General features: G+C 50.7%; 1 protein-coding gene across 13 annotated transcripts in view; it reads left to right on the plus strand.

The window, feature by feature from the left end:
• Celf4 (CUGBP Elav-like family member 4) overlaps positions 1 to 26,767 on the plus strand; it is a 290,930-nt gene that overhangs the window by 67,110 nt on the left and 197,053 nt on the right. For all 13 annotated transcript variants that reach the window (XM_027935558.3, XM_027935559.3, XM_027935562.2 and 10 more), the window contains exon 2: positions 8,572 to 8,654. In XM_027935558.3, the coding sequence (XP_027791359.2) occupies positions 8,572 to 8,654 (83 nt within the window). The remainder of the gene's footprint in view (positions 1 to 8,571; positions 8,655 to 26,767) is intronic.

Consider the following 26,767-nt stretch of genomic DNA (forward strand, 5'->3'; position numbering starts at 1 on the left):
CAAGGATGTCTCTAAGACTGGTGGGCTGTTCCCACTCAGCCAAGCCCGACTTCTCACCCTGTTCTTAGAAAATTTAAAATGAAAAGATTTGAAATCCCCAGACAGGTTAATTAGAAGGGAACACAGTTCATTTTCCAGGCCCTAGAGAAGAATTTATCCTGGCACTGATGTGAGTACCAAATGTATTTGAAATCCAACCATGATGCTCAGCTGGTGCCCTCTGTGAGGTGCTCATGGTGTGCCAGCAACTGTGGCAGAGGAAGACCAGGCACCACCTCTACTGATTCCACTGGGTTCCAGCAGGAAGAGATGAGGTCACCCCTGTGCCCCTCACCACAAGTGAAAATTCTTTGGATGAGGGATAGGGAAGAGAGGACTTTCCCTCCAGTGACCCCAGTGTCTCTCTGAGGACCACCTATATTCACACTGTTCTCAGACACTGCTCAACCCCTTAGAGTGGGTCACAGGGACTGAGACCCAAATTAGCCATTGGGAGGCATCAAGCCTCTGTCCCCCCCACCAAAGCCATGTTGCACAGCCTCTCTCAGACCACTTCTGGGCTGTCAAAGCCTGACAGCATTCCCATGCATGCTCTGAGGGGTAAGAATGATGAAGTCATGGATGTGACAGTCCTCTGCAAAGGAACACATAAAAGGATCACCCTCATGCTCTCCTGGAGACCTATGGAAGCTGTCAGCCCAGAGAGGCAGATCAGCCTGTGACTGTGGACAAAACCAGGCACATGCATTTGGCTGAGCAGATCTGGTTCCTCCCATAAGCTTGGAACAAGAAAGGCTAACCCTTACCCTGGGTGCATCCCCCACCTCTCTGATCCTCATGGGCTCGCCAGCCCTGGCCAGAGACTGAGGAGCTCTTTGCTAAGAGGCCACTGATGTATCACGTCCACTTTTTGTCCTTTTCCACAGTGCTGTAAAGATGGGGCAGCTGACACCAGACATGTAATTCTCGAGCATTCATGGTGTAAACAAGGGCAACTGGCAGGGAGAGATACTTGGCAAAGGACCCATGGGCTGGTCCTTTAACCTTGTAAGTTCCTCAGCTCCTTGTCCAGAGCCAATAAGGTCCCTGGATCTGAACTTGCTGCCTTGTATCCATCAAGAAGAGAAAGAGGAGGCAGGTCCTATTCCCTGGGAGTTCTGGGTCTAGGTCAGAGGAAGCTGGACCACCCTGGCTCTGAATGGTCTGTTTTGTGGAAACTAGGAGCAGAATGGCTGCGTGAAGGATGAGACATACTCACAGTCTTGGTGAGGCCCATTCACCTTCCTACAGCATGCGATGGAATTTATCTCTGCCGAAACTCCTTTGCACTTTTGCAGGGAACTTGTTCTTTCTGATTTAAAGAGAGCAAGCTCTGGAGGGCAGCGCTGAGCCTGAACTGTACAGCTGGGGGTGAGATTTCAGCACTAGGAGAGGTCCCCTCCCCACCTTTTCAGCCCATCACCCTCCTCCCCAGGCTGCCTATTCTGAGGAAGATGGACAGCTCCCACCACTAGGGGCCAGAGCCCTGGACTGAATTCCCCAGACCTCCTGCCCTACCTCCTCCACACCTCTCCTCCCCTGCAGCCAGACATTCTCCCTCTCACTGAGCCAAAAACAGAGTGGAGTTTAATAATCTCTGTTGCAGGCTGCCTATCCCTGGGGAAGAAGGGTATCCCCAGAGACAGCAACAGAGGTGCAGCCCATGGCTCCTTTCTCCCATTGGCTACACTGCCCTGCTGAGTCCCAGGGGCCCCTCCTCAAGTAGCTCATGCTTGAGATAGGAATCAAGGCTCACACTTGGGGCAGGCTTAGGCCATGTTCTAGGGTGAGACAAAGGAATCCAGGGAAAGTGAGTCCACAGTGACCAAGGCAGTGGTCAGGGTTTCACTGAGGAGCTGGATCCAAGAGGTGGATCCTGAAGGAAGTGCAGACTTGGAGCAGACACCAGTGGAGAAGAAGAGCACGTAAGTGAAGAACCGCTCTGTAGATGCCTCTGCCCTGGAGGCAGGGTGCAGCCGGCTGCTTCAGAGGATGCTGCCCTTGCACACCCAGACCAAGGGGGGCAGAGAGTGGATGAGGGATGGGCGTGGCCTCAGAACACCAGGAGCCTTCTCTCCGGGAGAGCTGGCTGACCTGCTCCCCTTCTCTCTGTCCACCCCAGATGCTGCTTTTTCCTCTCTGCAGATCATTGTATCTGTGTATTAAATCCTACAGGGGGTTCTCAGATACAGCCTGGGGTGAAAACACTAAGGAACAATGCTCTGGGGTAGGTTTCAGATGCCACCAGCAGGTCAGTGAGTGGAGATTTGGGGCAGAGGGGCCTGGTTTCCTGGATCTCCTAAGATCACATCAATCAGGTATGCTTTAAAGTACACATCCTGCTTTGAAGGAGACCCTCGGTAAACATGCTTGCAAGGCCAGGTGACCAATGTGCAATCAGCGCACCTCCTGCACCCCTAGGTCTGGCTGGTGACCTCTTGCTTCTACCTCCTCCCACCCCCCAGATTTCTCCCACTTCCTCCAGGCCAGCCCATTCCAGGGCCTGAAAGATCTGATGTTTTATTAAAGTCCAGATCTTCCTATTCTAAGGCCACCTTCCTCTGGCTAATTCTGTAATTCAATTAGTAGGAAGTCAAGGCCAGGCTGGGGTGGGAGGAGGGAGCGCTTCGCATCGGGAGCCTTCCCTTCCAGGATGATTACACCCCAGGCTTCAGCCCTGTTCAGAGTTGGGCAGGAAATTGTACTTCCTTCACTTCACAATGACAAGGGCCTTTTATCCCCGCACACGGGGGCTTTGTAAATTACTGCCATCTCCGTACAATTAATTCTGCTGCGCTGTGCTTTCCCCCCACGTGGGAGAGGGCCCCGCCCACTGTCCCAGGCATCCGCAGTGCCCCTTGCACCATAGTCTACAGGCTGCTAGAGCAGTGTCTGCCACCTCTGCCTAATGCTTCAGCTGATAATGCCCTCTGCCACCCACTCCACCTGCCTCTCCCTGGCTGGATCGTCACCTGCCCTGGCCACATCTACCTCCTCCTCCCTTCCCTACTCTGTCCCACGGTTCTTAATCTCCCCTCAGTGCCCCAATTATGGGTCTCCTTCCCCTCCCTCATGGGTCCTCTTGGTCTCCCAGGCCACTGATGCCTGAGCAGGGAGCTTAGCCTCCACTTGGCCCTAGAGAGATGGAGCATGCTAAATCCACCCTCACAGAGTTGACAGTCTATTCAGAGACACAAGCAATGCAACTGGCAAATAGAAGGGACAAGTAAATAAGAATGGGAAGCAGGAAAAGGTTAAGTGGCTATATAAGGAAATGTAAGTGCAGGCCTGTGTTCTGCACACACAGTAGAATTGTGTCAGGGGAGAGGCAGGTCCATGGGGAGTTGGGGAGCCTGGGAGTCCACCTGGTGTACAGGGAGGAGGAGGAGCCCAGACAATCAGTGATGGTGGCAGCCCTATAGTGTGACTTCTCTAATTTTGTCATCTCTCTGCCCCCTCCCTGACCCCAAGTAATTGCCAAAGTCCACTTCTGCTCGGACAGGCTGCAGTTCTATTCTGCTCTATCCCATGATTTAGAAGAGGCTGAGATAGAGCACGCTGACTTGTGAGGAGTAGGACACTCAGGTGATGAGGTGGTGCCGGGAAGAACGATTGGAGACACTGGTACAGAGAAGCAGGAACTCCCCCAAGTTTGGGGATGGTGTTGGGAAGGGTGTCCCTTCCATCATGGATTCCATCCCCAAATAGCATCTCCTGGAACTCATGGCCATGGCCTGAAACAATTTACATTTATAGCTTGTTGGGTGCAAAGAATCTGCATCGAACCCCAGAGATCCTCACCCAGTTCAGCTCAGAGGAAGTTTTGGGGTAGAGCCCAGCAGACCCACCAAGGACAGTTCCATTCCCCTCAGGAAGTATTTCCCAGGCACTCAATGCCCAGTCTGTGTCTGTCTCCTCAAAACCAGCTGCGGGTCCCACATTCTGTCAGGTTCACCCACTTATACCACCTTCTTTTTAATCAATTCTCTTCTTTTAGCACAGTTCTCTTTTTCTTCAAAGTTAATTATGCAAGTGATATATGAATACATTCTGGGTCTAAATGTGTCAAACCAAATAAGAAAAGTGAAAGTCAGGGAAGACGTCCCCTTTCCCCACCCCATGCTCCCTGCTTTCAACTCTGGACGACTTCCACACCTTATCCGTTGCGTGTAAATACAGATGCAAGTACATATGGAAGGAGCACAGCAGGCCTCCATGTGTATGTAGCATGGATTATTTTGCAGCTCGTTTTTTCCCATCTGATGATGTAGCTTTCCATGTTCGTACATTCAGGATCGTTTCATCTTTTTAACTGCTGTAGAGTATTCACGGTTTTAAAATAAAACATTCCTTCCCTGAGGGACTTTAGGTGGTTTTCAATTTTCTGCCATTCCAAACAGCCATAGTGGACCCTCTGTGAGGACAAGGACTGTATACTTTAGGATCAAGCTTGGGAGGGACTGACAGGGCTGTAAGATAGGGAGATGCTTCTGTGCCATAAGCCCCTTCTAAGGAAGGATGCTCCCTTCTCCAGTCTCCAAGTTTAAGCCCTGTGGGAACCCCCTCTCATACTGTCTTTGCCACCACCCAGCAACTCCCTGAGAGCATTCTATAATGTCTCTCACCTCCACTATGAGGTCCAAAATGGCTGCAACAAGGCTATCTCTGGGGACACCTCAGTGCATCCTAGGACAGTGACTTTGGTGAATTCCATGGCTTCCAGGCTGAGATGGACTGAACCTTCTTCCCATCTTCACACCTTCTACCTGCACCAGCCCCACAGCTCAGAGACCCCTCCTCAACCCTAAGGAAGAATAGAGAGTCACAGGAGACCAAATCTAGTTGCTCTGGGGGCCTCGGCCCCATTCCCCCTATGCCTGAGAGGCTAGGGATGTCCAGTGGTTGAGGCCTAGTTACCTTTCCTACCATCACCACATTGAGCCCCACCTCAGTCTCTGCCCCAGGCTCACCATCATCTAGGGCACTCTGTGATGTCATGCTCCCCTCATATTGCCTCCTCCCCACCAAAGTGGCCACTCCCCCAGAGCTCTGCTCTCAACCAGGGAGCAGACTGGCCTCTTCCTTCACACATTGGAGTTGGCATTAATAACTGCTTATCCGTATTTATCTTTCTAAAAGAGCCTTAAGTAAGACAACTAATCTCTCCTGGTGGAATGTCAGACTCACATCTTACTGCTGAAGAGAGGGCTGGAGAAAGACCTGGGGTTTGGGGTTTGCCCAATCTGCCTCTGTGTAAGACTGGTTGGTCCCTCCTCACAGAGGGACAGAAGGGAAAAAGGAAGGAGCTTGGCACCCGTCAGTCTGCTTCACAAAGAGGAACTGGGATTTACAGCATGTTCTGCAGAGGTGGTTAATACTCACTGGCTAGTAGGTCTCCCCATGAATTGCTACCTCCATTTTATAGATGAAGAACCTGGGGTTCAGAGAGAGAAATCAGCAAATGGCACATGGCTGTATAGGGCTCCCCTGGACAGGGTCATGCATCAGCCTATTCGTGGGCAACTGAGGATTCAGGGAGACAGACTAAGAATATACTCTGAACTGGAGGTGCCTGAGGAAGTCCACGGGACAAAAACCACTGCAGCAACCTCCCTATCAACCTCCCAGGACCCCTCAGGCCCTGCTGACACTAAGGAATTCCAGCAGGCCTCAGTGTCCACAGAATCTGATCTGTTCTCAGTAGCCCCTGGGTACCATCTGCATCCCCCAACCCACCTATTGCCCTTTGTCCAATCAGCTGAGGTCTTCAGGCATTCAATGCTCTCATCCAATATGTGTGGAGCACTGCTGCTCTTCTGAGCACTGAGAACCAAGCAGGAACAGAATGGGATCCAGTTCCTCACCTCATCCATGCGTGAGGAGATCAATGAGCAAATATATATTAACATGTCAGGGAGTGGTGGATGCCCAATAAAAAAGGAAACAGGGCAAGGGGTCATAGGATATGTGTGTACTGGATGTGGGGGTTATGTTAAATGATGAGGTCAAGAGAGGTGACTTCAAGTTGTCACCTGAGGAAAATTAAAGCGCAAAAGTATGCAGGCAGCAGGGACGGGATGGAGGGTCATTCTGGATAAAGAGCCTAAGGTAAAGTGTGCCTGGCAGGGCTGAAAAAAAAAAGGAAGGAAGATCTGGGAGACATAAATTCAGGGGTGGAGATGACAGGAAGGGGTCACACAGGGTTTGGGGTTCCCTGCAAAATCCTAGTACACAATGGAGTTGTGAGCTCTCTCAAAAACTATGGCAGAAATTCCTGGAAGCTAGACAAAAGCAACAGATTCTTTTTTTCTCTGGAATCCTTTGCTTGCTATCCTGAACCACAGAAACAATATGGTTCTTTCTTCCTTCTCCTCCTCCCTCCCCTCTTTCTCCTCCTCCTCCTCCTCCTCCTCCTCCTCCTCCTCCTCCTCCTCCTCCTCCTCCTCCTCCTCCTCCCTCTTCCCTCTGCAAACCTGCCCCTGACCTTGTCCCAAGCTGGCTTGCCTGTGTGCAGCTGAAGCAGTGGCTGTCTCTCAGTTGCAGGCAGGAGACAAGGCCAACAAGGGGACGAGGGGACAGGAGAAAAGACGCCCCCGGGAGAGGCAGGCAGCAGCACGAGGGACTACGTCACGGGGGCCTCTGACCGCTATTCATTTCAGTCCCCGTGTCTCCATCAATAACCGTCTGCCAGTGACCAGGGGGGAGGAGGGAGGGGGTGAGGAGGAGGCTGGACGAGGGGAGGGGTGGACTGGGAGACAGGCTCCTTGGCTCTTTCCTCCCAGCCAGGGCAGGAGGGACAGCAGGCACTAGGAACTGAATCTGTCTCTCCGGTTCTCTCCTTCTCTCCTTCTTCCATCACTATATCCCTTTCACACATATTCCATTCCTGCCCCTTCTGAAGGTAGGAGGGGAAGGGAGGCAGGACCAATTTCTACATTTGAAAAGGAAGAAGAGAGATCTGTTGGGAGCCAGTCGGATGGTGGATGAGTCAGGTGCTGCAGAGGATACTGGGAGTCTGGCACCAAGAGGCCAGAGCAAGCCCAGTGACCAGGACTTGTGTAGGCACCAGACTGCCACCACCAGCCTGCAGGCCTCAGGAGAGAAGAACCTGCGCCACTGGGCCTGGCACAGAGAGGACACTCAGGAAATAAATGGCCATGAGAAGAACCAAATGGCTGAGTGTGGGCGGTCAGAAAAGGAGGTTGCTTGCAAATGGACTACAGCAGTCAAGGAGGGCTGCCTGGAGTAGGCAGAACTTGACCAGATAGGCTGGGAAACGCAAAAATGGGAGGAGAAGGCAAACAGACTAAGCAGACTTTGAGCTCAGGAATGGGAGGCAGGGAGGCTAGAAAAGACAATAAGAGATGGAACAAGGTGGGGTGGCCATCTTGTACTTAGCCCCCTTCTCTGGGGGTAAGTGTGGCTCTGCAAAGTCTGAAATGACTGATTCCCAGAGGACTCAAGCCTGTTTGAACCAAAGTGGGCTTTTCCATCTTCACCATGACTTCCAGCCTTGCAGGCCTCCCAAGTCACACCCAGCCACAACTACAGGCAGAGAAAGAGTTCTTTGGCACTTGGAGGGGACCCAGAAGGAAACTCCCAGAAGGACTGTGCCATCACCAAACATTCTCTTTGCCTTGTCATGGTGCCTGAAGGGCCAGCATTAAAACATCACCCCTAGAGTTAGCAGATTGCTCTGTCCCATCCAGATTCCCTGGTAAGGAGAAATGGGGTGGCATTGAGTCACTTAATGGGAAAACCAGTCTGGACTTTGGAGGTAATCATCTCAACAGTCTCAGTCCACAGATGGGGAGACTGAGGCCAGAGTGAGCACATGAGGCAGAGCACCAGGGTTACCAGTAAATTAAAGGCAAACATTGTGACCCAGTGGACTGGGTCTCAAAGAGGCCCTCTGTCCGGGATGGATGTGAAGACCCTCACTACAATGTGACAGCAGGAACTGGGGCAAGTGACACAGGATATTCACGGCAGCCCCATTCTTTTTATTAGCACAGCCTGGCCCAGGGTCTTCCTTACAGAAGGGGCCTTTATTTGGAGGCCTGGAGAGTCCCTCATCATCTCTGACAGAGCAGTCACCTGCACTCCTGAGGGGCCAGAGCAAGAATCTATGGTCAAGTGTGGCTAGAGGAGCAGGGGGTGAAAGCTGTCCCTTTAGGGAGGTAGGGGCTGGAGCTGAAACAGAAAGAGCACCCAGAACGGAGCAGGGAGAGGGCAGAGACGCCTGAGGCACCAGGGCACAGGGACCAAGAGAGACCCGTGGGGGAGAGGGGGTGTGGTGAGGGGAGACTCCGCGGCGGGAACAAAATAGAAAAGCAACGGGAGGAACAAGAGGCAGACAGACTGGCACACGGAGAGGCAGGGAAGCTCCGAAGAGGGTGCACACGGGGGAGAAAGAGGTGGGGAGAGCGACCTGGAGCGGGGAGAGGCGGGAGACTGGGGGCGGGCGGCGGGGCGCGTCGGCGGGCCGGGGGCGCCCCACTGACCCTTCTCGGCGCTTGCTTCCCTCCCCAGGCTGCGCTTTCCTCACCTACTGCGAGCGTGAGTCAGCGCTGAAGGCCCAGAGCGCGCTGCACGAGCAGAAGACTCTGCCCGGGGTAAGTGGCGCCCGCCGCGGCGCGAGCGACAACACGCGCCGACAGGGGGCGACTTCAAGAGGCCGGGCTGCGACGCGGCGGGCAGGGAGACCGCGGGCCCCAGAGCCCGCCGCCTGGCTGCTCCCGGGAAGTCGCGCGCCGCTCCGCGGGGAGGGTGCGAGGGCGTGTGGACGCCAGGCTCGGACTCGCGCGGCCGCCGGGGTTCTGGATTCTCCCTGCCCGACGGAAACTGGGAGGGGGGTGCACTTGGCAATGGCCTGGGCACCCGGGAGCGGCTCCGGCGCCCGCTGCCCGCGCGGGTGGCGGGGGACGCGGGAGCCGCGCGCCCCAGACCCCGGAGCCCCGAGCCGCCTCCACCTGGCCAGTGGGGCCGAGGTGCGACCCTGCAGGCCGAGCGCGTCCTCCGCCACCGCTGTTCTGGGCCGCGATGGGAGGGGGCGCCTCGCGGCCAAAGCTCGGCGCCGCCGCGAGTGAGATCACCGCGGTTTATTTAAGGAGCCAGCCCTCGTCTTTGATAAACTATCGCGCCTCAGCCCTGGTTTATAGCTTCTGTGCGGGGGAGAGGAGAATTATTTATGGCCCCCCTAACTGGGTGTGATATCAGCCATGGCTATTATCGAGGCTAGTTCATCACCATAAAATAAGAAGTGTTCCTCGGGTCAAGGGTCTGCGCGGTCTCTCCTGTGGGCTCCCAGCGATGGGGGGTGGGGGGGAGATATACGGCTGCTGAGTATCTAAAGATAAATGGAAAGATGTGTGTTTGTGGGCATAATTTAAAGAATTTATAAATACACGATGTTTAGGCTTATACAATGGACGCCGCAGGGAAGCACGTGTGTTCTCTGTGTATGCACTGCCATGCTCACACATGCATGTTTACATTCTTACCAAGCAACCCGTATGTAAACACACGTTTCCATTTCTGCCCCACAGCGGGAAAGGTTAACCAGGTAGACCGAGAGAGAAAATGCAACCCGGGGCGGAGACAGCCTTCCTTTGCATCCAAGATCTTTCTTTACCCTTTCAGGGTGGGGAGTGCTGAATTACATGGTCCCTTCCTTCCATTAAGACAGCCTTTGTATTGGATTTTGGTATTTGTGATTGCAAAGCACGGGGCTGAGTCATCTTAATAACATACCCGCGGATGCAAATGTATGGAAATGGAGTGCCGCACAGATTTTGTGTGGAGCCCAGCTCTGGCAGGGTGGCCATTCCCAGTTGGTTTTTTAGTGGCGCGGCTACATGCACATATATTATAGTAATTACTTTCTGGGTGCCCTCTGTAAGATGGCAGAAATATGCTCCACATCGCCCCACGTTATGTGCGAAGCATAAAGCCATATTGTAAGATAATCAAAGGCTTCTGAGAAAGGTTTGTGCTGATTAATAAAGTGTTTATGGTACTTTGTTTGGGGGAGATTGTGATAGATATTTTAGAGCCACCCAAATGGAATAGAAAATACCATATTGTTATAGGAGGCCCTTCATCAGCTTGAGGGAGACTGCTGGGGAGTTCCATGACGGCTAAAAGCTGGAATCAGATGAGGAAACAGAAAGAGAGAAGGTGGGAGGGGGAGGTTTAGGATTTTGAAAGGGGAGAAGCCAGGAACTGGTAGAATTTCAGCCCGGAGTGTGGATTGTTCAGGATCTAACATTAACTTGTGGTTGTTTATTTTACATATAATAGAATAGCTAAATGATGGAGTGTATTAGTTCTTTAATAATTTATAGAAATACTTTGATGTTGCAGTAATTACATTAAAGGTCACATATCAAAGGTAATTTGGTTGAGCAGCTGTGATGGTTTCTCAGAAGCAATCAATATCACTGTCCGTGGTGCTGATTTCACCAAGGGGCCTGCCAGATTAAAGAAGGCTTATTACTAGGCAGAAAGGCCCAGGGGAAATCAGGAGCACATTGGAGTGACGCGCCAGCCCCCCTTCCACCAATAATTAACACTGTTCCCCATAATCTGTGCTAATCCTTCATACTGGGAGATCCAGTGGCATTTTTTTCTGAAATCACAAAGACAAGTTGGGCAAGTTTGAGAGGAAAGGCAAAAAGAAATATGAATGTATGTTGAGAAAGGGGAGGGGTGGAGATAGAAGCCGGTGGCAGGGCTGAAGCATAGCCTAGAGTCCCCACCCGCTGCCTGGAACACCGTCCTTTCTTCAAAGGCTTCTCGGGGAGACTCACAGCCTCAAAAGCCTCATCACACAATTCTCAGGGCAGGCACCAGCCAGCGGGGGGATGGAGGGGAGGTACAGGGAGAAAAGATAGAATTGCAGCTCCAAGTTCTGAGGGCACATTGTCCCCTCACAAACTCACATGCCGACAAATGGGGAAAAAAATGAAGAAGTAAAATTATGCTTTAAAGTGGAGTCATTTTGATTCCAGAAAACGCAACTGGCATTATTATTGTTAGTTGGTTCTCTCCTTGGAGATCAGAGAAAGTGTAGCACTAGCAAATGCAGAGATAGAACCAAGCAAAATGTTACTGCCCAACCGAATAATACCTGTTCCTGCTTACTGAGGCTGTGCCCAGGGCTGCCTATTTGGTTGAGGGGAAAGAGGAAGACCTCTTCTTGTCTGGGGTGACCACACTAGGTGCCCTAGTGGACACACTCCACACCTGACTAAGGAGAATGAAATTGAAAAAAGAACCTGGAAAACTGGTAAGCTCAGCAATTCAGGCACTTTTCCAGACTTCAAAATCCATTAAAATCAATCCATTAAAATCAGCCCTCTACTTTCTCACAGAAGAGAGAAAGAGCAGGGAAAGATTGTACAGGTAGTATTTTCTGTTTCCCAGCAAGTTATGGAGCTAGAGTCCTATTTCCAGCAAGAAAAAGAATCTCATTGTTGTCATGCACACAAGTACACACACCATCACTACCAACAACAACTGTGAAGCAATGGACATAGACCTGAAGATGCCCCTAACATGGGCCATCATCTGGGGACTAAAGAGGGGCACTGACATTCATTTCTCATGGGATAGTGGAAGCTCAGGAGCAAGACCATAGTGGCTGGTCTTATAAATCAGAGGTCAGTTTCCTTGGGACTCAGCCTAATCAAAGCTGTTTCAATGGCTGATGGAGTCATCCTGGACCAGCGTCACAAATGGATTATTAATTTTTAGTTTTGCTTGATTTTAGTAGGATGAGATCACTAAAGCGTGAAGCTTCATTAGGGTCCTTTTGGGCATGGCCTTCTGCCAGAATCTAGGCAGGTGGATTCCACTTTTTCTAACCCCACCCCCATACACACTTTCAATATCTCCTAGTCTCCTAGTCTTCTGGCCCCCTGTAACACATTCCCTTCTGTTTTCAGTGTTTGTACCACTATTGAAGGGGTAGGGTCAACATGGAGCAATTGTGGAGCTAAGTCCATCAGCAAGTCTTTGCTGAGTGTGTATCAGGCATTGTGCTGTGGCCCATAGGAAGCAGAGATCAAAGCACACCCCCCTTCCCTTTTGCATTTACCACACATCATCAAGTCAGGACAGAAGCCACACACAAACAAATATAACTAACCGTATAAGGTAGCGGGTGTTTAAAAATAGATAATGTGGACAATTGCTCAATGATCACAATTAATACTGTTCAGCACTTATTATGTGACTGGTATGAAGCCAAGCACGTTACCTCCATTGCCACATTTTATCTTCTCAATCACCTTTGAGGAAGATATGAGTCTTCCCAACAGATGAGGAGACCGAGGTTTGCCCAAGGTTTGCGCAATTGATTAATAGCACTGGTCTGCTAGCATCACCCAGGATACCCATCTCAGTTAGCATCACTAGTGATCTGAGGAGTTTAGCAGGGACTGAGGTGACTACAGAGTACAGGAATTGCTGAGTTTTCCCTCAGGACATGGGCAGGTGGGAATAGAAAGCTGGGAGTAAAACGAGTATGTCAGATGAGAGACCTGAGAAACCGCTCAGGGATAGGCATGCGCTCAGGCAAGGAGCCCTGCACTGGCCTGCCCACCTGAGCCAGAGATGTGCTGGGCAGCAGAAGCCTGCTTGCTCTGAGAGCTACCTGGGGCCCAGTGTGTACAGGAGACCTTGTGGAAGAACTGTGCTCCTTAAAAATACAGCCCTGATGCTTAGTTCAGCTCCTCTAGCTTTGGGGACTTATCAGGGAGTTGTCTTCCAGGAAAAGCCCATCTGTTTCCAAAGTTGGGAATACAGGGCCGGCCTCAGGGGGGAGGCTCTGACTAGAGAAAACCAGAAGATATGACAAGTGGTGGCAACACTTTGCTCCTTTGGCAGCAGAAAGGTCTCTGCACCAGGGCTGGCAAGGGGAGAGCTGGGTCCAGTTAGCAGGAGGCCTGGAAATGGTGAGAGGCAGGCTGGCTGGGGAGGGGAGCTGTATCTGCTTGGTAAACATTAAAGTTCCAATTCACTAGTTAAAGATTGGCTTTCGTGTCCTCACTCTAGCAACCCTAGAATACAAAGCAAACTAACACCGTCCTCCCCACTGCCTCCCACACCCACCCCTCAAATCAGCCCAGCAGACTTGCAGTGTCCCTGCCATCACGATTCCCGACTGACTCAGGTCACCACAACTCAAGGTGGGTCATTTCCATGGAAATTCAGTGCATGCTTCTTTGAGTTTACCAGGAAAGATGTTAAAATTCAAAATTAAAAAAAAAAAAAAGCTCAATTGAATTCCTAGCACCCCCCACCCCTGTCTCAGGGTGTCTCTTCTGTCGTTCTCCTTTCTTCTCACTTTCCTTTGCCTTAATCCCGTTTTCTCCTCTTTCTCTTTCTCTTTTTCCTCTTTCTTCCTTTTCTGCCTGTTTCCTCTTCTCCTCTCTCTTATGGACATTTTCCTCTCCCTCATTTTCTCTCTTGTTTTGAATCTTCCCCCCCCTCCTTTCTTCCTTCTCGCTGTCTCTCCTATCTCCTCCCCACTTCCTCCTTCCCCCTCTTTCTTGCCCACCCCTCCTTTACCTTGACACCCATAGGGTACTCTAGTGGGACCTTTCCTAGCCTTCAGGGCTTCCCTGACAAGGCCCATCTCCTTCCCTGACAGCCCTGCCATTGAAAGATCCATCTAATTTTATGTACAACTGTAAAGATGAATGATAAGTAGAAAGCATGCAGGCAAGAACAAGATGAATAAATTATAAAGGGCAAATGATGACAAGACAGGGGTCCCCAGAGACAGTGATATGATAACAGAAACTAAAGACGAATTTATGATGGATGTAGTTAGCATGTACGGAGGCTGTTAATTCTTCAGGGTAGTTTTACAACTTCCAGTGATTGGCTCAATCAAAGCGTTTCATTTTAGAAATGTGATGTATTTCCACTTGTCTGTCCTGTTGGGTTTGTCTCTGTACAGTGAGACTGGGTCTTGTCAGCATCTGCATGGAGTCTCCCAGTTCCCGCCTCCCTCTGTGTTTCTGCTTGAGATCATGAGGTCACAGCTAGCTCCACATAGTCCCCCCGCCCCCCAGTTGCCCAGTCCTACTGTCCTTGCCAAGTATTAGTTATGGGAGTGTTGCAACAAAGTACCACCAACTAGGTGGCTGAAATTTATTGTCTCACAGTTCTGGGAGTTCAGAATCCCAAATCAAGATGTCAGCAAGTCTGTTTTTTTTCTGAAGGCTGTGAGAAAGAATCTGTTCCATGCCCCTCTCCTGGCTTCTGGGAGCCTTGGACTTTCGCTGGTTATAAATGGTCTTTTCTCTGTTTCCTCATGTTATCTTCCCTGCATACATTGTCTATTCCTGGTTCCAAACTTTCCTTCTCTAAAGACACCAGTCCTATTGGATTAGAGCCCACTCTAATGACTTCATCTTAACTCGATCATTTGCAAAGACCTTATTTCTATAAGGTCTCATTCACAAGTACTAGAGGTTAGGACTTCAACATCTTTTTGCAGGGGACAAACCCATAAAGCTGAGAATTCAGTGTTATTCAACCCATAACACTGAGAACTGACTCTTCCATGATAGGAGAAAAAAGTTCTTCCAGGGCATTTTGAATCATGGGTGGGGGAGGGTGTCCCACCAGCCCTTTCTCTGTGATTCCCACCTGGTCTCATGCTTTTTTTCATTCTCTCTTGAGAAAATAAGTGACATACAGTTTTTCTTTCCCATATTCCCTAAAAAAGAAATATCCACCTGTCCTGTAGGGGAGGGGATATTTATACCCTCAAGGACATTTGATATTGTCTGGAAATGCTACTGGTACCTAGTGAGGACAGGCCAGGGATGCTGCTAAATTGCCTATGGTGCACAGAACATTGTCCCCAACAATGATCTGACCCCAACCATCAATAGTGTTAAGGTATCGAACCCTGTATTCAGGCCAAGAATGGGGTGGAAGGCAGGACAGAGAGGCCCCAGAACAGAACGTTCCCTATTCCTCACTAGTTCTCATTCATTTTGGGGACAAGCACAAGGGTCCCTAGGGCATGGGGGGTAGGAGGTGTGGCCACACATTTAGATGGTGGGGGTGCAGAGGGAGTTACGAGTGGTAGAGAGCAGCAGCAGAGGGAAAAGGCACTTTCAAGCAAGAAAGCTCATTTCTGGCTGCCACTCACACCCTCCTATCTCCATCTGCAGGGCAGATTTGGCCCAAGGGCCACCAGCTTCAGCACCAACCCCAGCTCACTTCTCTCTTCTGACTCACTGGAATCTGTGATCTGAGTGACGTGAGTTGGGGATTTGTTCATGACAGAACTGGGACCAGAATATTTGCTTCCTCCAATGCCACGTGGGGGATGCCCCAGCCCCTCCCCCTTTGGAAGAGCCCTGGCCCCCACAGGTCTGCCAGGCTTGTGTCCTGCCCAGGCTTCCCAATCCAGCAGCTCAGCTCTCCACCATACGACACAGGCCTGGGCCATTATCCAGAAGGGAGCACCAGGGGTCCTGGAGGGAGGGCCAAAGGGTTTTAGATCCAGAGGCAGGGCCAGCTGGGCAGAGGGGCTGCAGCTGTGGCACCCACAGATCTTGTCTTTCCTTCTCCACACAGGCCAGCCACTCTAGCCCCAGGACCCGCTATTTCTGCTTTGCTCCCCTCCCCCAGAGACATCTTGAAGTCTTCCTCCTCCCCTGGGGCTTTGCCCACACTGTCCCTAACTACTTTCTTCTTCTTGGCCTTGTCCACACTGACTGAGGAGGTGTTCATTAGTCAAATGAGTGACTCTTGACTCCTGTAGGGACCTGTCTTCTCTGTGATCCTCACAACACAGCCCAGGCCTGGCCATGGCCTATACTCAGCAAGGCTCCCTAACATATTTATCTGAAAGAATCAGAGAACCCCAGTGTCCACAGTCAGGTACATGAAAGAAAGAAATAGCAAGACAGCGCCCAAGCTAGTGGACCCAGCCTGGCTGGGTGTGAGAGTCCAGACTGCCAGAGCAGGCCCTGTGGCCCCACTCGACTCCGCTCAACTCAGACTCTCCCTGAAGCCACCCTCTGGGCTAGGAAGGAGGCAGTGGGCCCGATTCCCCCTGGAGTCCTTCTAGCTTTGACATACTTTATATTACTAAGAATAATAGAATTGGCATCACTCACATTACTTCAGATGACAGGGAGATGAGGGGACAGTGGGAGAATGAGCCTGATTGTGTCTCCTGCTCTCCACTGCCTGACGCCATTGGTGACAAGTGTAATAAAGAGGGTCAAATTGTCCCTCCCTGAGGCATGCCAGCCACACTGCTGCCTCAGGGCTGAGGCCAGACTTCTGGCGTCAAGCCCACCCCTGCCCTCTGCTCAGGTCTCTTCCTAGGGACACCAGACAGGCATCTCACCTCTTTGTGCAGTGCTGGCCCCTGCGTGGTTGGGTCTCAGTCACCATGGGAATCGGCCCAGCACCATGTGCAGTAACCTGTAATTTACAAGGCAGAGTGTCAGGCATGGAACATAAATGAATAAGACACAGCCAGTTGAGGAAGGAGCTTGTCATCGGGTTGGGGAGGCAAGTGTGACGACAACTCATGACAGAAGAACCTTGATGGGAAGTGCCTAGGATTCTAATGAGACAAAGCAGGGTGCACTGGGGGCTGCCCAGCCACCCAGCTGATGCATTCCACGTAGGATGGCCAAGGTGATCCTTGTGAGATAAAGCTCCCACCTGAAAATTCTTCAGCCAGTGCAGACCTTCTCCTGGCCACAATCCTCCAGAACCATGGTGTTCTTGTCCAATGTCACTTCTTTTGGATGAACTCTGCCCCCTAGGGAGCTTTCCAGTCCCCAGGAGCATCCTGAACCACCCTGTGCTCCCCAAGCTGCTCCGTTAACTGTAGATTTTGCTTTGAGTCTCGGACCCCAATGCTTCACCTGTTCCTGTGCTGAGAACTGGAACTGTTCAGAGCAAGACGGGTGGACAGGTGTCAGGCAGCCTTCTCTCTGCTGAGTGACATCACTGCCCTTAGCACCTCCCAGGGGCATCCTAGCAGGTCTCATTCTCTCAGTTCCTTCTCCATCCAGATCACCTCCAGGCATCCCTGGAGAATTTCCAGTTTTGCACACCTACCGGGGGGTACATTTGAAAAGAGAAGAAGACCTCACTTAGTGGTCATGAATGTGTGAAGGAATTCTGGGTGGAGGTGCTTTGGCCTGGGTAGCTGCAGCTGGCGCAGGTGTGAGTGTGGGCGTGCATGGAAGGTGTGCATCCCCAGGAGAGGGAGCCTGAGGTTACAGTGAAGGCCATGCCTGCATGAGTCTATGTGAGGCTATTAAAGGACTTCTTGACCTTTTGCAAGAAAGCAAGACTAACAGAATGTCTGTGTGAGTTGCGGCTCCCAGACTGATGTGTTTTAGAATTGACGGGGTTTCTTCTGGAGAGCATGTGCGTGGGCCGGCACAGGGCCAGATGTCTGTGTTGTTGACCAGTGGGGTTCTGGAACTGTGGGCTGTCATTTATCATCAAAGATGAGGAACCCTGGGTGATGATGGCAAAAGACAGTATTGTTCTTTATTCTTCAATTTCTTATGAAAAGAGTTGTTGTAAAGAGAAAAGTCCCAGAGTTCTAAAGGATGAGGTCTCTCTAGGGTGCCCCAAGTTTATTGTGCCTCAATTGCATGTGGCCATCCAAGGCACTTATGGTATGTCTTCATATGACCACGAGGGGGCGCCATAAAGGTAGCTTCCTCTCCTGGCAGCTGAATGGACATAAGGCAGATGTGTTGAAGGTGTTCCTCTTATCCAGCTCTGTGCCCAGCACAGCGCAGAAGAAACATCTGACCCTTCAAACACTGGCCGACTGCACAGAGGGCACCAACCTGCTGGATGACTTGGGTGTGAGCTTTCTCATTTTCTAGTGGAAATCATATGCTATATGGATTGCTATAAACAAGCCAAGTGTGATTTTTAATAACAAAACAATGATGTGAGTGACCTCCATGGTTCTTCACCACAATAAAAGCCTGTGACTATTAATTCATGTACAAAATAATTAGATAATAATGAAAATGTAAAATGGCTCAGATGCCGCTAAATTGCCTATAGTGCACAGAACAGTGTCCCCAACAATGCTCAAATATGCATCTTGGACTATATGCCCCATTGCAATTCAGAGACAGGAGATGCTTGTGGATTGTAATGACCAGAAGGGAGGATAGAATTCTGCTGTGTGTGTGAGGGACAAAGGGTTGGAAACATAGTGTGTTTGTCAGTTTTCCATCACTATAATAAAATTCCTAAGATAATTAACTTATAAAGAGAAAAGGGTTTTTTTTAGCTCATAGTTTTAGAGGTTCCAGCATGTGAACAATTGGCCCCACTGTTCTGGGGCCTGTAGTGAAACCAGCACATCATGCCAGGCAGGGCAAAACCGCTTACATCATAAGCCAGGGAGCAAAAATAAATAGAAGAAGGGACTCACAATCCAGTTAAGGGCATGCCTCTAATGACCTGAAATCCTCCCATAAGCCCATCTCCTAAAGCTTCACCACCTCTCCATGGAGCCACATTGAAGACCAAGTCTTTAGCGCATGGTCCTTTGAGGGTCAGTCAATATTTAAATTAAAGTAGGTTGTAAGAGGAAGAAGACCTTGGGGAGCCAGGAAAACCTGAATGTTTCTTCTGGACTCAGGGACGAAAACCAGGAGAGTGCTTGGAGAATAAGGACACCTCTCTTACACTACTGTGCTTCAGAACCTCCAGTCCCTTACAGTCTACATGTGCCAGTCAACTCCCATCAGGCCAGTCATCCCCAAAATCCTTCACACAATAGGTGTGGCTTCTGTCCAGAAAGTCCCCAGCTTCCTTCTCCCAGGAATGGCTCTGCCTCCTCCTGCTCACCCACCAGAATCTCCCCAGAGCTTTAGGACCCAGACCGTGCTCCTGCCTTCCTCTGAAAAGCTCTCCCAGTCTATCCTCTGTTGCACCCTTCTCCCTCTCGTCTCAGCCTTGACAAGTGCACCCTGGCCAAAGTGTGGACCTTGGGCCAGTGCATGCGCTTCCTCAGGACCCTGTTCAAAATGCAGAGTCTTGGGAGTCACTTCAAGTGGTCTGAGTCACATCACCCAGACTGTACCCACTGCGCTGAACAAGATTGCTAGGGTATCTAGCGTTTACCAGCCTAACTTTAGGCATTAGAGGATGTTGCCTTAGTTTGAGCGCCCCAGAAGCTGACTCCAGGCAAGCATTTGAATGCAAGTGGTGCTTGCCCAAATGGGCTTTGGGCAGTGACCCCAGGAAATACAGTCAATAGTGAGAAGTGAGACAGGGAGGAGAAGAAATCAATAAAGGGCATGTTATCAGTCACAGCAGCTTCTACTATGAGAGGAGCTTAACCCCACTGGGGACTCCAGAACCAGTGTCAGGCACACTCCTCAGAGTCATGCCACTCAGGGTCCAGGGAGCTGGGGTATTGATACACCGATTCCCACCAGGCTTTGGCTGAGCATGTACCCACGGATCATTAACTCCCAAGCTCCTCTGGCTTGCCTCACGGGTGGGCAAAATTAGCTCCACGTTCATAGAAAGTCCTGGAGCCAGAAGTGTGAGTACTGGCAGCTGGAAGTCAGGCCACTGTCACTGAGGTGGGGAGGGCAAGAGAGGTCATGGGCAAGACACTGCCTGCCTCTGCTGGTGATCAAATCTAGCACCATTCTCCCCAAAATGGGAGGATAGATAAAAGAATTCTGCCTCTCTAACCATTGACAGTTGCCATTCACCAAGAGCCAGACACTGCACAAATATTATCTCACTTAATACACTGTCACACGGGTACTCTCAGCTAAGCATTATCTGTGCTGTTGTACAGAAGAGGTAGTTGAAGCACAGGGGCTTACGCAAGGCCATGAAGCCCAGGAGAGTCTGGTGCGGAGCCCACTCTCCTTCCACCACCCTAGAGGACAACCTAGGAAGCCACAGCTGCAGAAGGGTAAGAACAGTGTTATCGTGCTGGGTAATGACTCCACACGTGTCCACAAACCTGACCTGTCCTTGGATTGCAGAAGTATTGTTGCAATTGAACCAATTTCAGCCACAGCTCTACCTGAAGCCTTACTGACTGTGTGTCTTGGGAAGACCTTGGGAAGGCATGGGGCTGTCCTGTGTTACCCTCTCTGAATTTCAGTTTCAGTGACTACCCTATTGGTTAAAAATACATTTGGCAGCCGGAGTGCAGTGGTGCATGCCTGTAATGCCAGTGGCTTGGGAGGCTGAGGTGGGAGGATGGTGAGTTCAAAGCCAGCCTCAGCAAAAAGCAAGGCACTAAGCAACTCAGTGAGACCCTGTCACTAAATAAAATATAAAATAAGGCTGGGGATGTGGCTCAGTGGTCCAGTGCCCCTGAGATCAATCCCCAGTACCCTCCACAACCAAAAAAAAAAACACTTTGGCTGCAATAGCATCAACAAATGGAGCTTGGTTTTCTTTGCATATCATGGCATCTAGGGTCTGGTGTTGGTTCAGCAGCATAATAATGTCAGGGTCAGAGTCTTTCCCTCATGGTTAGAAAGTGGTTTCTCTAGCCTCATGTATCACAACTCCAGTCAAGCAGGGTGGGTCCAGCTAACCTCTGTCCCTTTTATCAAGAATGTGAATAATTTCCCAGAGATGCCCTCCCCAGTAGACATCTATGTATGTCTCGTTTGCCAGAAGTATGTCACAGGGCCATCCTAGCCGTAAGATAGACTGGAAAAGGGAATGTATTCCCAAAGACTAGGCACACATCTGCCATGAACAAAACTGTGCTTCTGTTGGTAAAAGAGAAGAGGAGATGGGTACCACAGGTAGTAAACTGTACACTCTGTCTCCAGCCTGATAGAGACAGTCAAGGGTACACTAGAGCAAGCTAGGCTAGGCGGAACAGCAGCCCCACCCATACCCAGGACAAGTGCACCTGCACTCAGACTACCTTCAAGGCTTGCGGGAGGAGCCTGAGGCTGGAGAGAATAGTCTCAGATTCGTTCCAGAGGTGCCTCTCCCACACAGCACTGCTCACTCAGCATGTGTATCCCAACCACTGACATGGTTTCTAATTCCATGGATCTCGTGATAGGGAGGGAATAGCACGTCAGCCCCTTAGACACCATATTTGTCCCATCTATATCTTTTTTTGCAGTACCAGAGATTGAACCCAGGGACACTCTACCAGCCCTTTTTATTTTTTATTTTGAGACAGGATCCCATAAAAATGTTGAGGCTGCCATCAAACTTGCCATCCTCCTGCCTCCTGCCTCGGCCTCCCCAGTTTACAGTCGTGCACTGCCACTCCAGGCCTATCTCTACCTTTCTTGAACTGTGTTCTTCTGCACCTCTGCATGTGGCTTAGATATCAAAGGCCGACAAGCCAACAGACACTGTCCCCACATTACAGGCATTCCCCAGGCACTTCATCATTCCCACCCTTTGGGCTGATGGTTGTGCTGGTGGGCACACACTCTCCAAATGTGGGTCATCCTGCTTCCAGGGCCAGGAAGTGGTGACAACCTTATATTTTGGAAATGGACACAGCCTCTTCTGGGCTGTGGTAAGGGATGTGGAGTGAGGCACACAGCACACCTGTGCCAGCCCTGCCTGAGAAACCAGCCTCAACTCTCCTGGTGAGCTTCATGCAAATGGCCCAGGAGCTGGGGTGGAAGAGCAGAGAGTCATGGGCTGTCCTGTGTTGCCCTCAGCCCCTGAGGCCCTTCCTCTGGCCATTTTCTGCACCATGAAGAAGGCCTGCTCATGCTCAACTGTCCCCATCCTCAAGGGGCATGTGCTGTCCCAGGATGCAGTGAGCTTTTGGTCACAGGTGTGCTGAAGCACAGTCCCAGTCACCTGTGCAGGTAGAGCAATGCAGGCAATTACCACACTAGACCAGTCCTCGGAAATAAGCCAAGGTCCCATTATTTCACCCAAGTTTGATTTGCTTTTCTATCATAAAAGCCCCCTCTGTGCTGGCCTCACTTCTCAGCCCCAGTCAAAGCCAGAGGTCCCACATTCCCTAGCCTCCTTCTCAGAGGCATGATGGTCACTCCACCCTGACCACTGTCTTCCTTCTCAGAGAACAATAAGGACCCTCAGGTCAAAACCCCATCCATGCCGCTGGGTGGGCTCAGGCCTTGATTTGGTCAATCTGCTTCCAATCCCAGCTCTGCCACTCCTTGCTGTGTGACCTTGGGATGGTCATTTCATTTCTTTGTGCCTCAGTATCCTTTTCTCGGCCCTGGGATGCAAGTGGTGCTTTCACACAGGGGTCGCTTATGGATCACACACAGTGACGTCTGCAAAGCCCTGGACACCCTGCTTGCATGTAGGAAACAGTATCGGTCTCTCTACTGCTGCCACTATTGCTGCTTTGAATCTGTCTCCCCACAGGGGAGCGAGTCTCCCCACCTGTCCCTTTCTGGCCCATCCCTGCCCCCTGACTTCCTAGGTCTGGAGGGCAGCTGACCTCACTTCCCAGCTGCATAACAGTGCACAGGGCTGGCCAGCCACTGAATGGGAGCCAGTTATAGGAGACAGGAGCATCCGTAGAGACCCCGGGACCTATCCCTGCCAAGCCCAGCTGTTTAAAGATGGTTCAAGATCATTCCCTTTGTGCCCCAAGGAAAGCTGTTAGTTATGTCTATTCTAATGGTTTGCACGAGCCTCACAGGGGACCTACGTTCTCCCTCTGTGCTCTTCACTCCCCATCTCTCACCCCCATAAAGGGTAGCACCCCTGGAAGCTGCATGAGGGAGCCCCAAAGCTTGAAAACCCTAGCCAGTGAGAGCAAGAATAAGATCGCATCCCAGATCCCCATGTTTTTTTGAAAAAAAAAAAAAAAAAAACGGTCCAGAGACCCTTCAAGGCAGGGAGACAGAGGCTCTGAAATGAATATGCATTCAGCCTCTCCCAGCCGCCCTGACAGCTGGCATCCGACAGCTGTAACTGCTCAGAGCCTGAGAGAAGGTTTTTAATTCAATTCGGTGTTTCCTGAGCACCCACCAGGAGCATGGCCCTGCACTAGGTGCTGCTTGGCAGGTGGAAGTGAGGAGAGGTCAAGGACCCTGCCGCCCCTTGGGCTTCCCTCTTGAAGAGGAGAAAAGGTGTACATGCCAAACAATTAGAGGACAGCCTATTGAGACTCTGGGCTGGAATCTGGAGCTCACGTAGCTCGAGAGCGCTGCAAGGTGGCGGCTATTTATGAATGCCCTCCATGAGCCACATTGTGCCGGGCATTGGGGCAGTGCCCCCAGGGATAGGCAGGGTGTGGTGGATGAGAGGAACTGAGACTGCATGCCAAGGAGGTGACAGATGAGCAAAGAAAAGGAAGAGGGAAGAGAGGGTGTGGGGAGGCTGGGGTTCATGAGGCCAGGGATTAGGGGTCATGAGTCGTGGATGGGTTGGGGCCCATTTGAGGAGGGCATGAAATGTTCCACTGAGGAATTTGGTCACTTCCTGAATAGGAGAGTGACTGCCTGACCGTCGCATACAGCACGTGTGGAGGGTGAGGCCTGAGCAGACCAATGAGGAGCTGGGCACCAAGAGCAGCCTCAGCGGGCAGACACGGCAAGTTGGAAGTGTACCTGGTAGAGGTGCCCCCTGGGGTCCTGGGCAAGTCCTGCTGGCAGAGGATTGAGGAGAAATTTGACTTTTTCTATGTCCCTGAAGCTGATGAGGGAACTTGGCATTCCCCTGATTACTTGGAGGGGCTTTTCCTACCCAGCAAAGAAAGTCTCTTTTCAGGGCAGGACACAGGGAGCAGGGCAAGCCACACGGTGCTGGAGAGGTTCCTAAGCCACCTCATTACTGCACATCAGAGTTTCTTGGACATTCAGATTTATGGTAAATGCAAAACAACACAGAGGCTCACCTCCCACCCCACCCCCCACACATACACAAGGTCACAAAGAGAAAACACCAATTACTCCTTTTTGGCCGAAAGAGCTTGATCCATAAGGAGAACTCCTCTCTGCCACTATTTCCCTCCTGAGAGCCAGGGCACCTCAAAAAAAGTAGAATGCAAAGGGGCCTTCTCATTACCCACCACCCTCCCTCACCCTCCCCACCACATTTTATACATCCCTGTGACAGTCCAGAGACAATTGAACACAGCTCTGCTGAGGTGCCACCTTTGGGTCCCGCTCTTTTGCCTCATGGCCTTTATCTCCAAGCACCTCCATGATTGACAAATTGAGGAACCTGCTGTAATTCAGAAGTGCTTGGGAGGACACCCATTTCCATTAGCATCCATATTAAGGGGTGTGCTCCGTGCAGTTTTATTACTTTGGAGTAGACAATCCAACACTGTTTTCAAGTTAATGTCCTGCCTCGCCTGCTTTAATGAACAGATACAAAGCATGTGTAATTAGCACAGTGATGGTGTGACACTGAGTACTAGTAAGCCACTTGCAAGCACTCTTCTCTTAGACAACATACTCCTGTAGACAGTAGTTGTGTCTACACTCGGGTTAGTTTTTGCACCTTGGTTTTAGCAAAGACCAATTTTTCCTAAAGAACAAATTACCAAAGCCAGGCACAGTGGTGCACATCTGTAATCCCAGCAGCTCAGGTGGCTGAGACAGGAGGATGGCAAGTTCAAAGCTACCTTTAGCAATGGCGAGGCACTAAGCAACTCAGTGAGACCCTGTCTCTAAATAAAGTTTAAAATAGGGCTGGGCATGTGGCTCAGTGGTTGAGTGCCCCTGGGTTCAATCCCCAGTACCCTCTCCCAAAAAATTACCTTCTGCTTTGACTTAGTGGCCTTGAACTAAACAGACTTCAACTAACTCTTTAAGAAATTCAGCATTTAACAGATGCAAGGAACTTTCAGTAGCAAAGTCATAGGTAGACACAACCCCTCCAGAAAGTCTTCCCTGTGGATGTGAGCCCCCTTTATCCAACATCAGGGGCTGCCTTGCATTGTGAGATGGCAGGGTGGGATAGATCCCACTGAGACCCCTTGATACTATCAGGCCGGTGGAGCTTTGCTGTTGGTCATGTGCTTCAGCCTGCACCCTGTTCCTTGGACACTTCCTACTCCCATTAGGTCACCCAGCAAGAACCCCATTCATCCCCAGCAATCATTCAATGGAGGGAAACCTACTAGCCAGCCACTGTTTGAGCCTTCCCTCCTCCTACCCCCAGGTTTGGGGAAGACTGGATATGACATCTTCCTATAGTCTTATTAAACGATTTATTGGGGGGAACTTAATATTTTCTTTTAGGATAAACTCAGCTAATGCGATGTGCTTGTTTTAATTTGCGAGGTTAACTGAGCTAATTATCTGCGGCGTTTAGTTAAATCCTTGTGCCTGGGCCGGCTGCAGGTGTGGGCTTTGAATCCTGCCAACAGGAAATCTCTTAAAACGAGCTGATCTAACACAGCGGGTCTGCTGGTATGAGGGATTTTCTAATAATGCATGAATTTATTAACAGCCAAAGATAAATAGATGATGTATTTACATTAAACAAGTTCACAAGGAACTGTCTGCTGCTTCCTGGGCCCCCGCCCCCGGGGGATGCCTCCCCCAACTCCTCCGCCTGTGCTGTGCAGGTTGAGCAAAGAGCCCCCATGAGAAGACATACAGATGTCCCTGCTGTAATGCCACAAGGGCTGAGCTGGCCTGGCGGGGGTTAAAGACCTGGAGTTTTAGTTGACCCTAGACCCCAAAGGAGTCAGAGGAGTTGCATAGCTCCCTAAAAGCTGACCCCCACTTGTAAAGTTTGTTAACTTCCCTCTAAGGTAGGAAGGTGATGGGTCTCATTGTGATTGGGCTGGAAAAACGGTCCCTGGTACCTGTTTTTGGAGCTGAAGTATGAGAAGGGCAAGAGAAGTAACCCTTCCATCTCAAGCTAGTTGAGTGGCTTGAAGGGGGACAGGCTTGGCAGATATGACGTGTGGCCTGATCAGAGTGGCAGGAGGAGAACCTTGAGAGGTGGTGAGAGGGAACCTGGGTGCACCCATCACACACAGGTGTCAGGAGAGTTCCTGGCTTCCCAACTGCACCCCCTTCCCTGACTCATTAACAGCTGCCAGCCTCCAACCTGGGGCTCTAGTGAAGCTTGTGAGGACAGGCCGTAGTGGAAGTGTGCCTTCAGAAATGCCATCCATTAGGCTGTATTGTTTGAAGCGTGATCAGACCAAGCAGCCGAAGCGGCATTTGAAATGCACTTCCCATTACCTGAGGCCCAGATGCCCTGACAGCCCGAGTCACTCAGCGCTGACCTGTTTTCAACCAGCATAGAGCTCTCCTCTTCCATGTGAGTGATCCTGGATGAAATTGCACGTGCAAAGGCACAAAGTAGAGCAGGCACACACATGCAGAGTGTACACGTGCGTGCACTCACAGATACAGCTAGCTCCATGTGCACACACTTATCATTCAAACACACATGCAAGCACACACACACACACACACAACCAGGGTTCATGGCATATATGTGTACACACCTTGATGCATGTGCATGTATAAACACGCAGATGTCCTAACTACACCCACATGTGGGCACACAAACACACCTGTGCACATGTGTTCCCTTCCCTAGGCTCCTTTGGAATTGAATGTGGCTCTGTAGGGACAGCTGAAGATAAACTCTTTGATTTCTGATTTCCAGAGCAGTTTGGACAAGGTCCTCTGAAATGCATTAAAATGCTAATCACAGCGTCTGTCTGAACCCTGGCAGCTGTGTGACTTGGGGGGAAATGGAAACAACGGATTCCAAA

The sequence above is a fragment of the Marmota flaviventris genome, chromosome 16 (genome assembly GCF_047511675.1).
Source record: "Marmota flaviventris isolate mMarFla1 chromosome 16, mMarFla1.hap1, whole genome shotgun sequence".
NCBI lineage: Eukaryota > Metazoa > Chordata > Mammalia > Rodentia > Sciuridae > Marmota > Marmota flaviventris.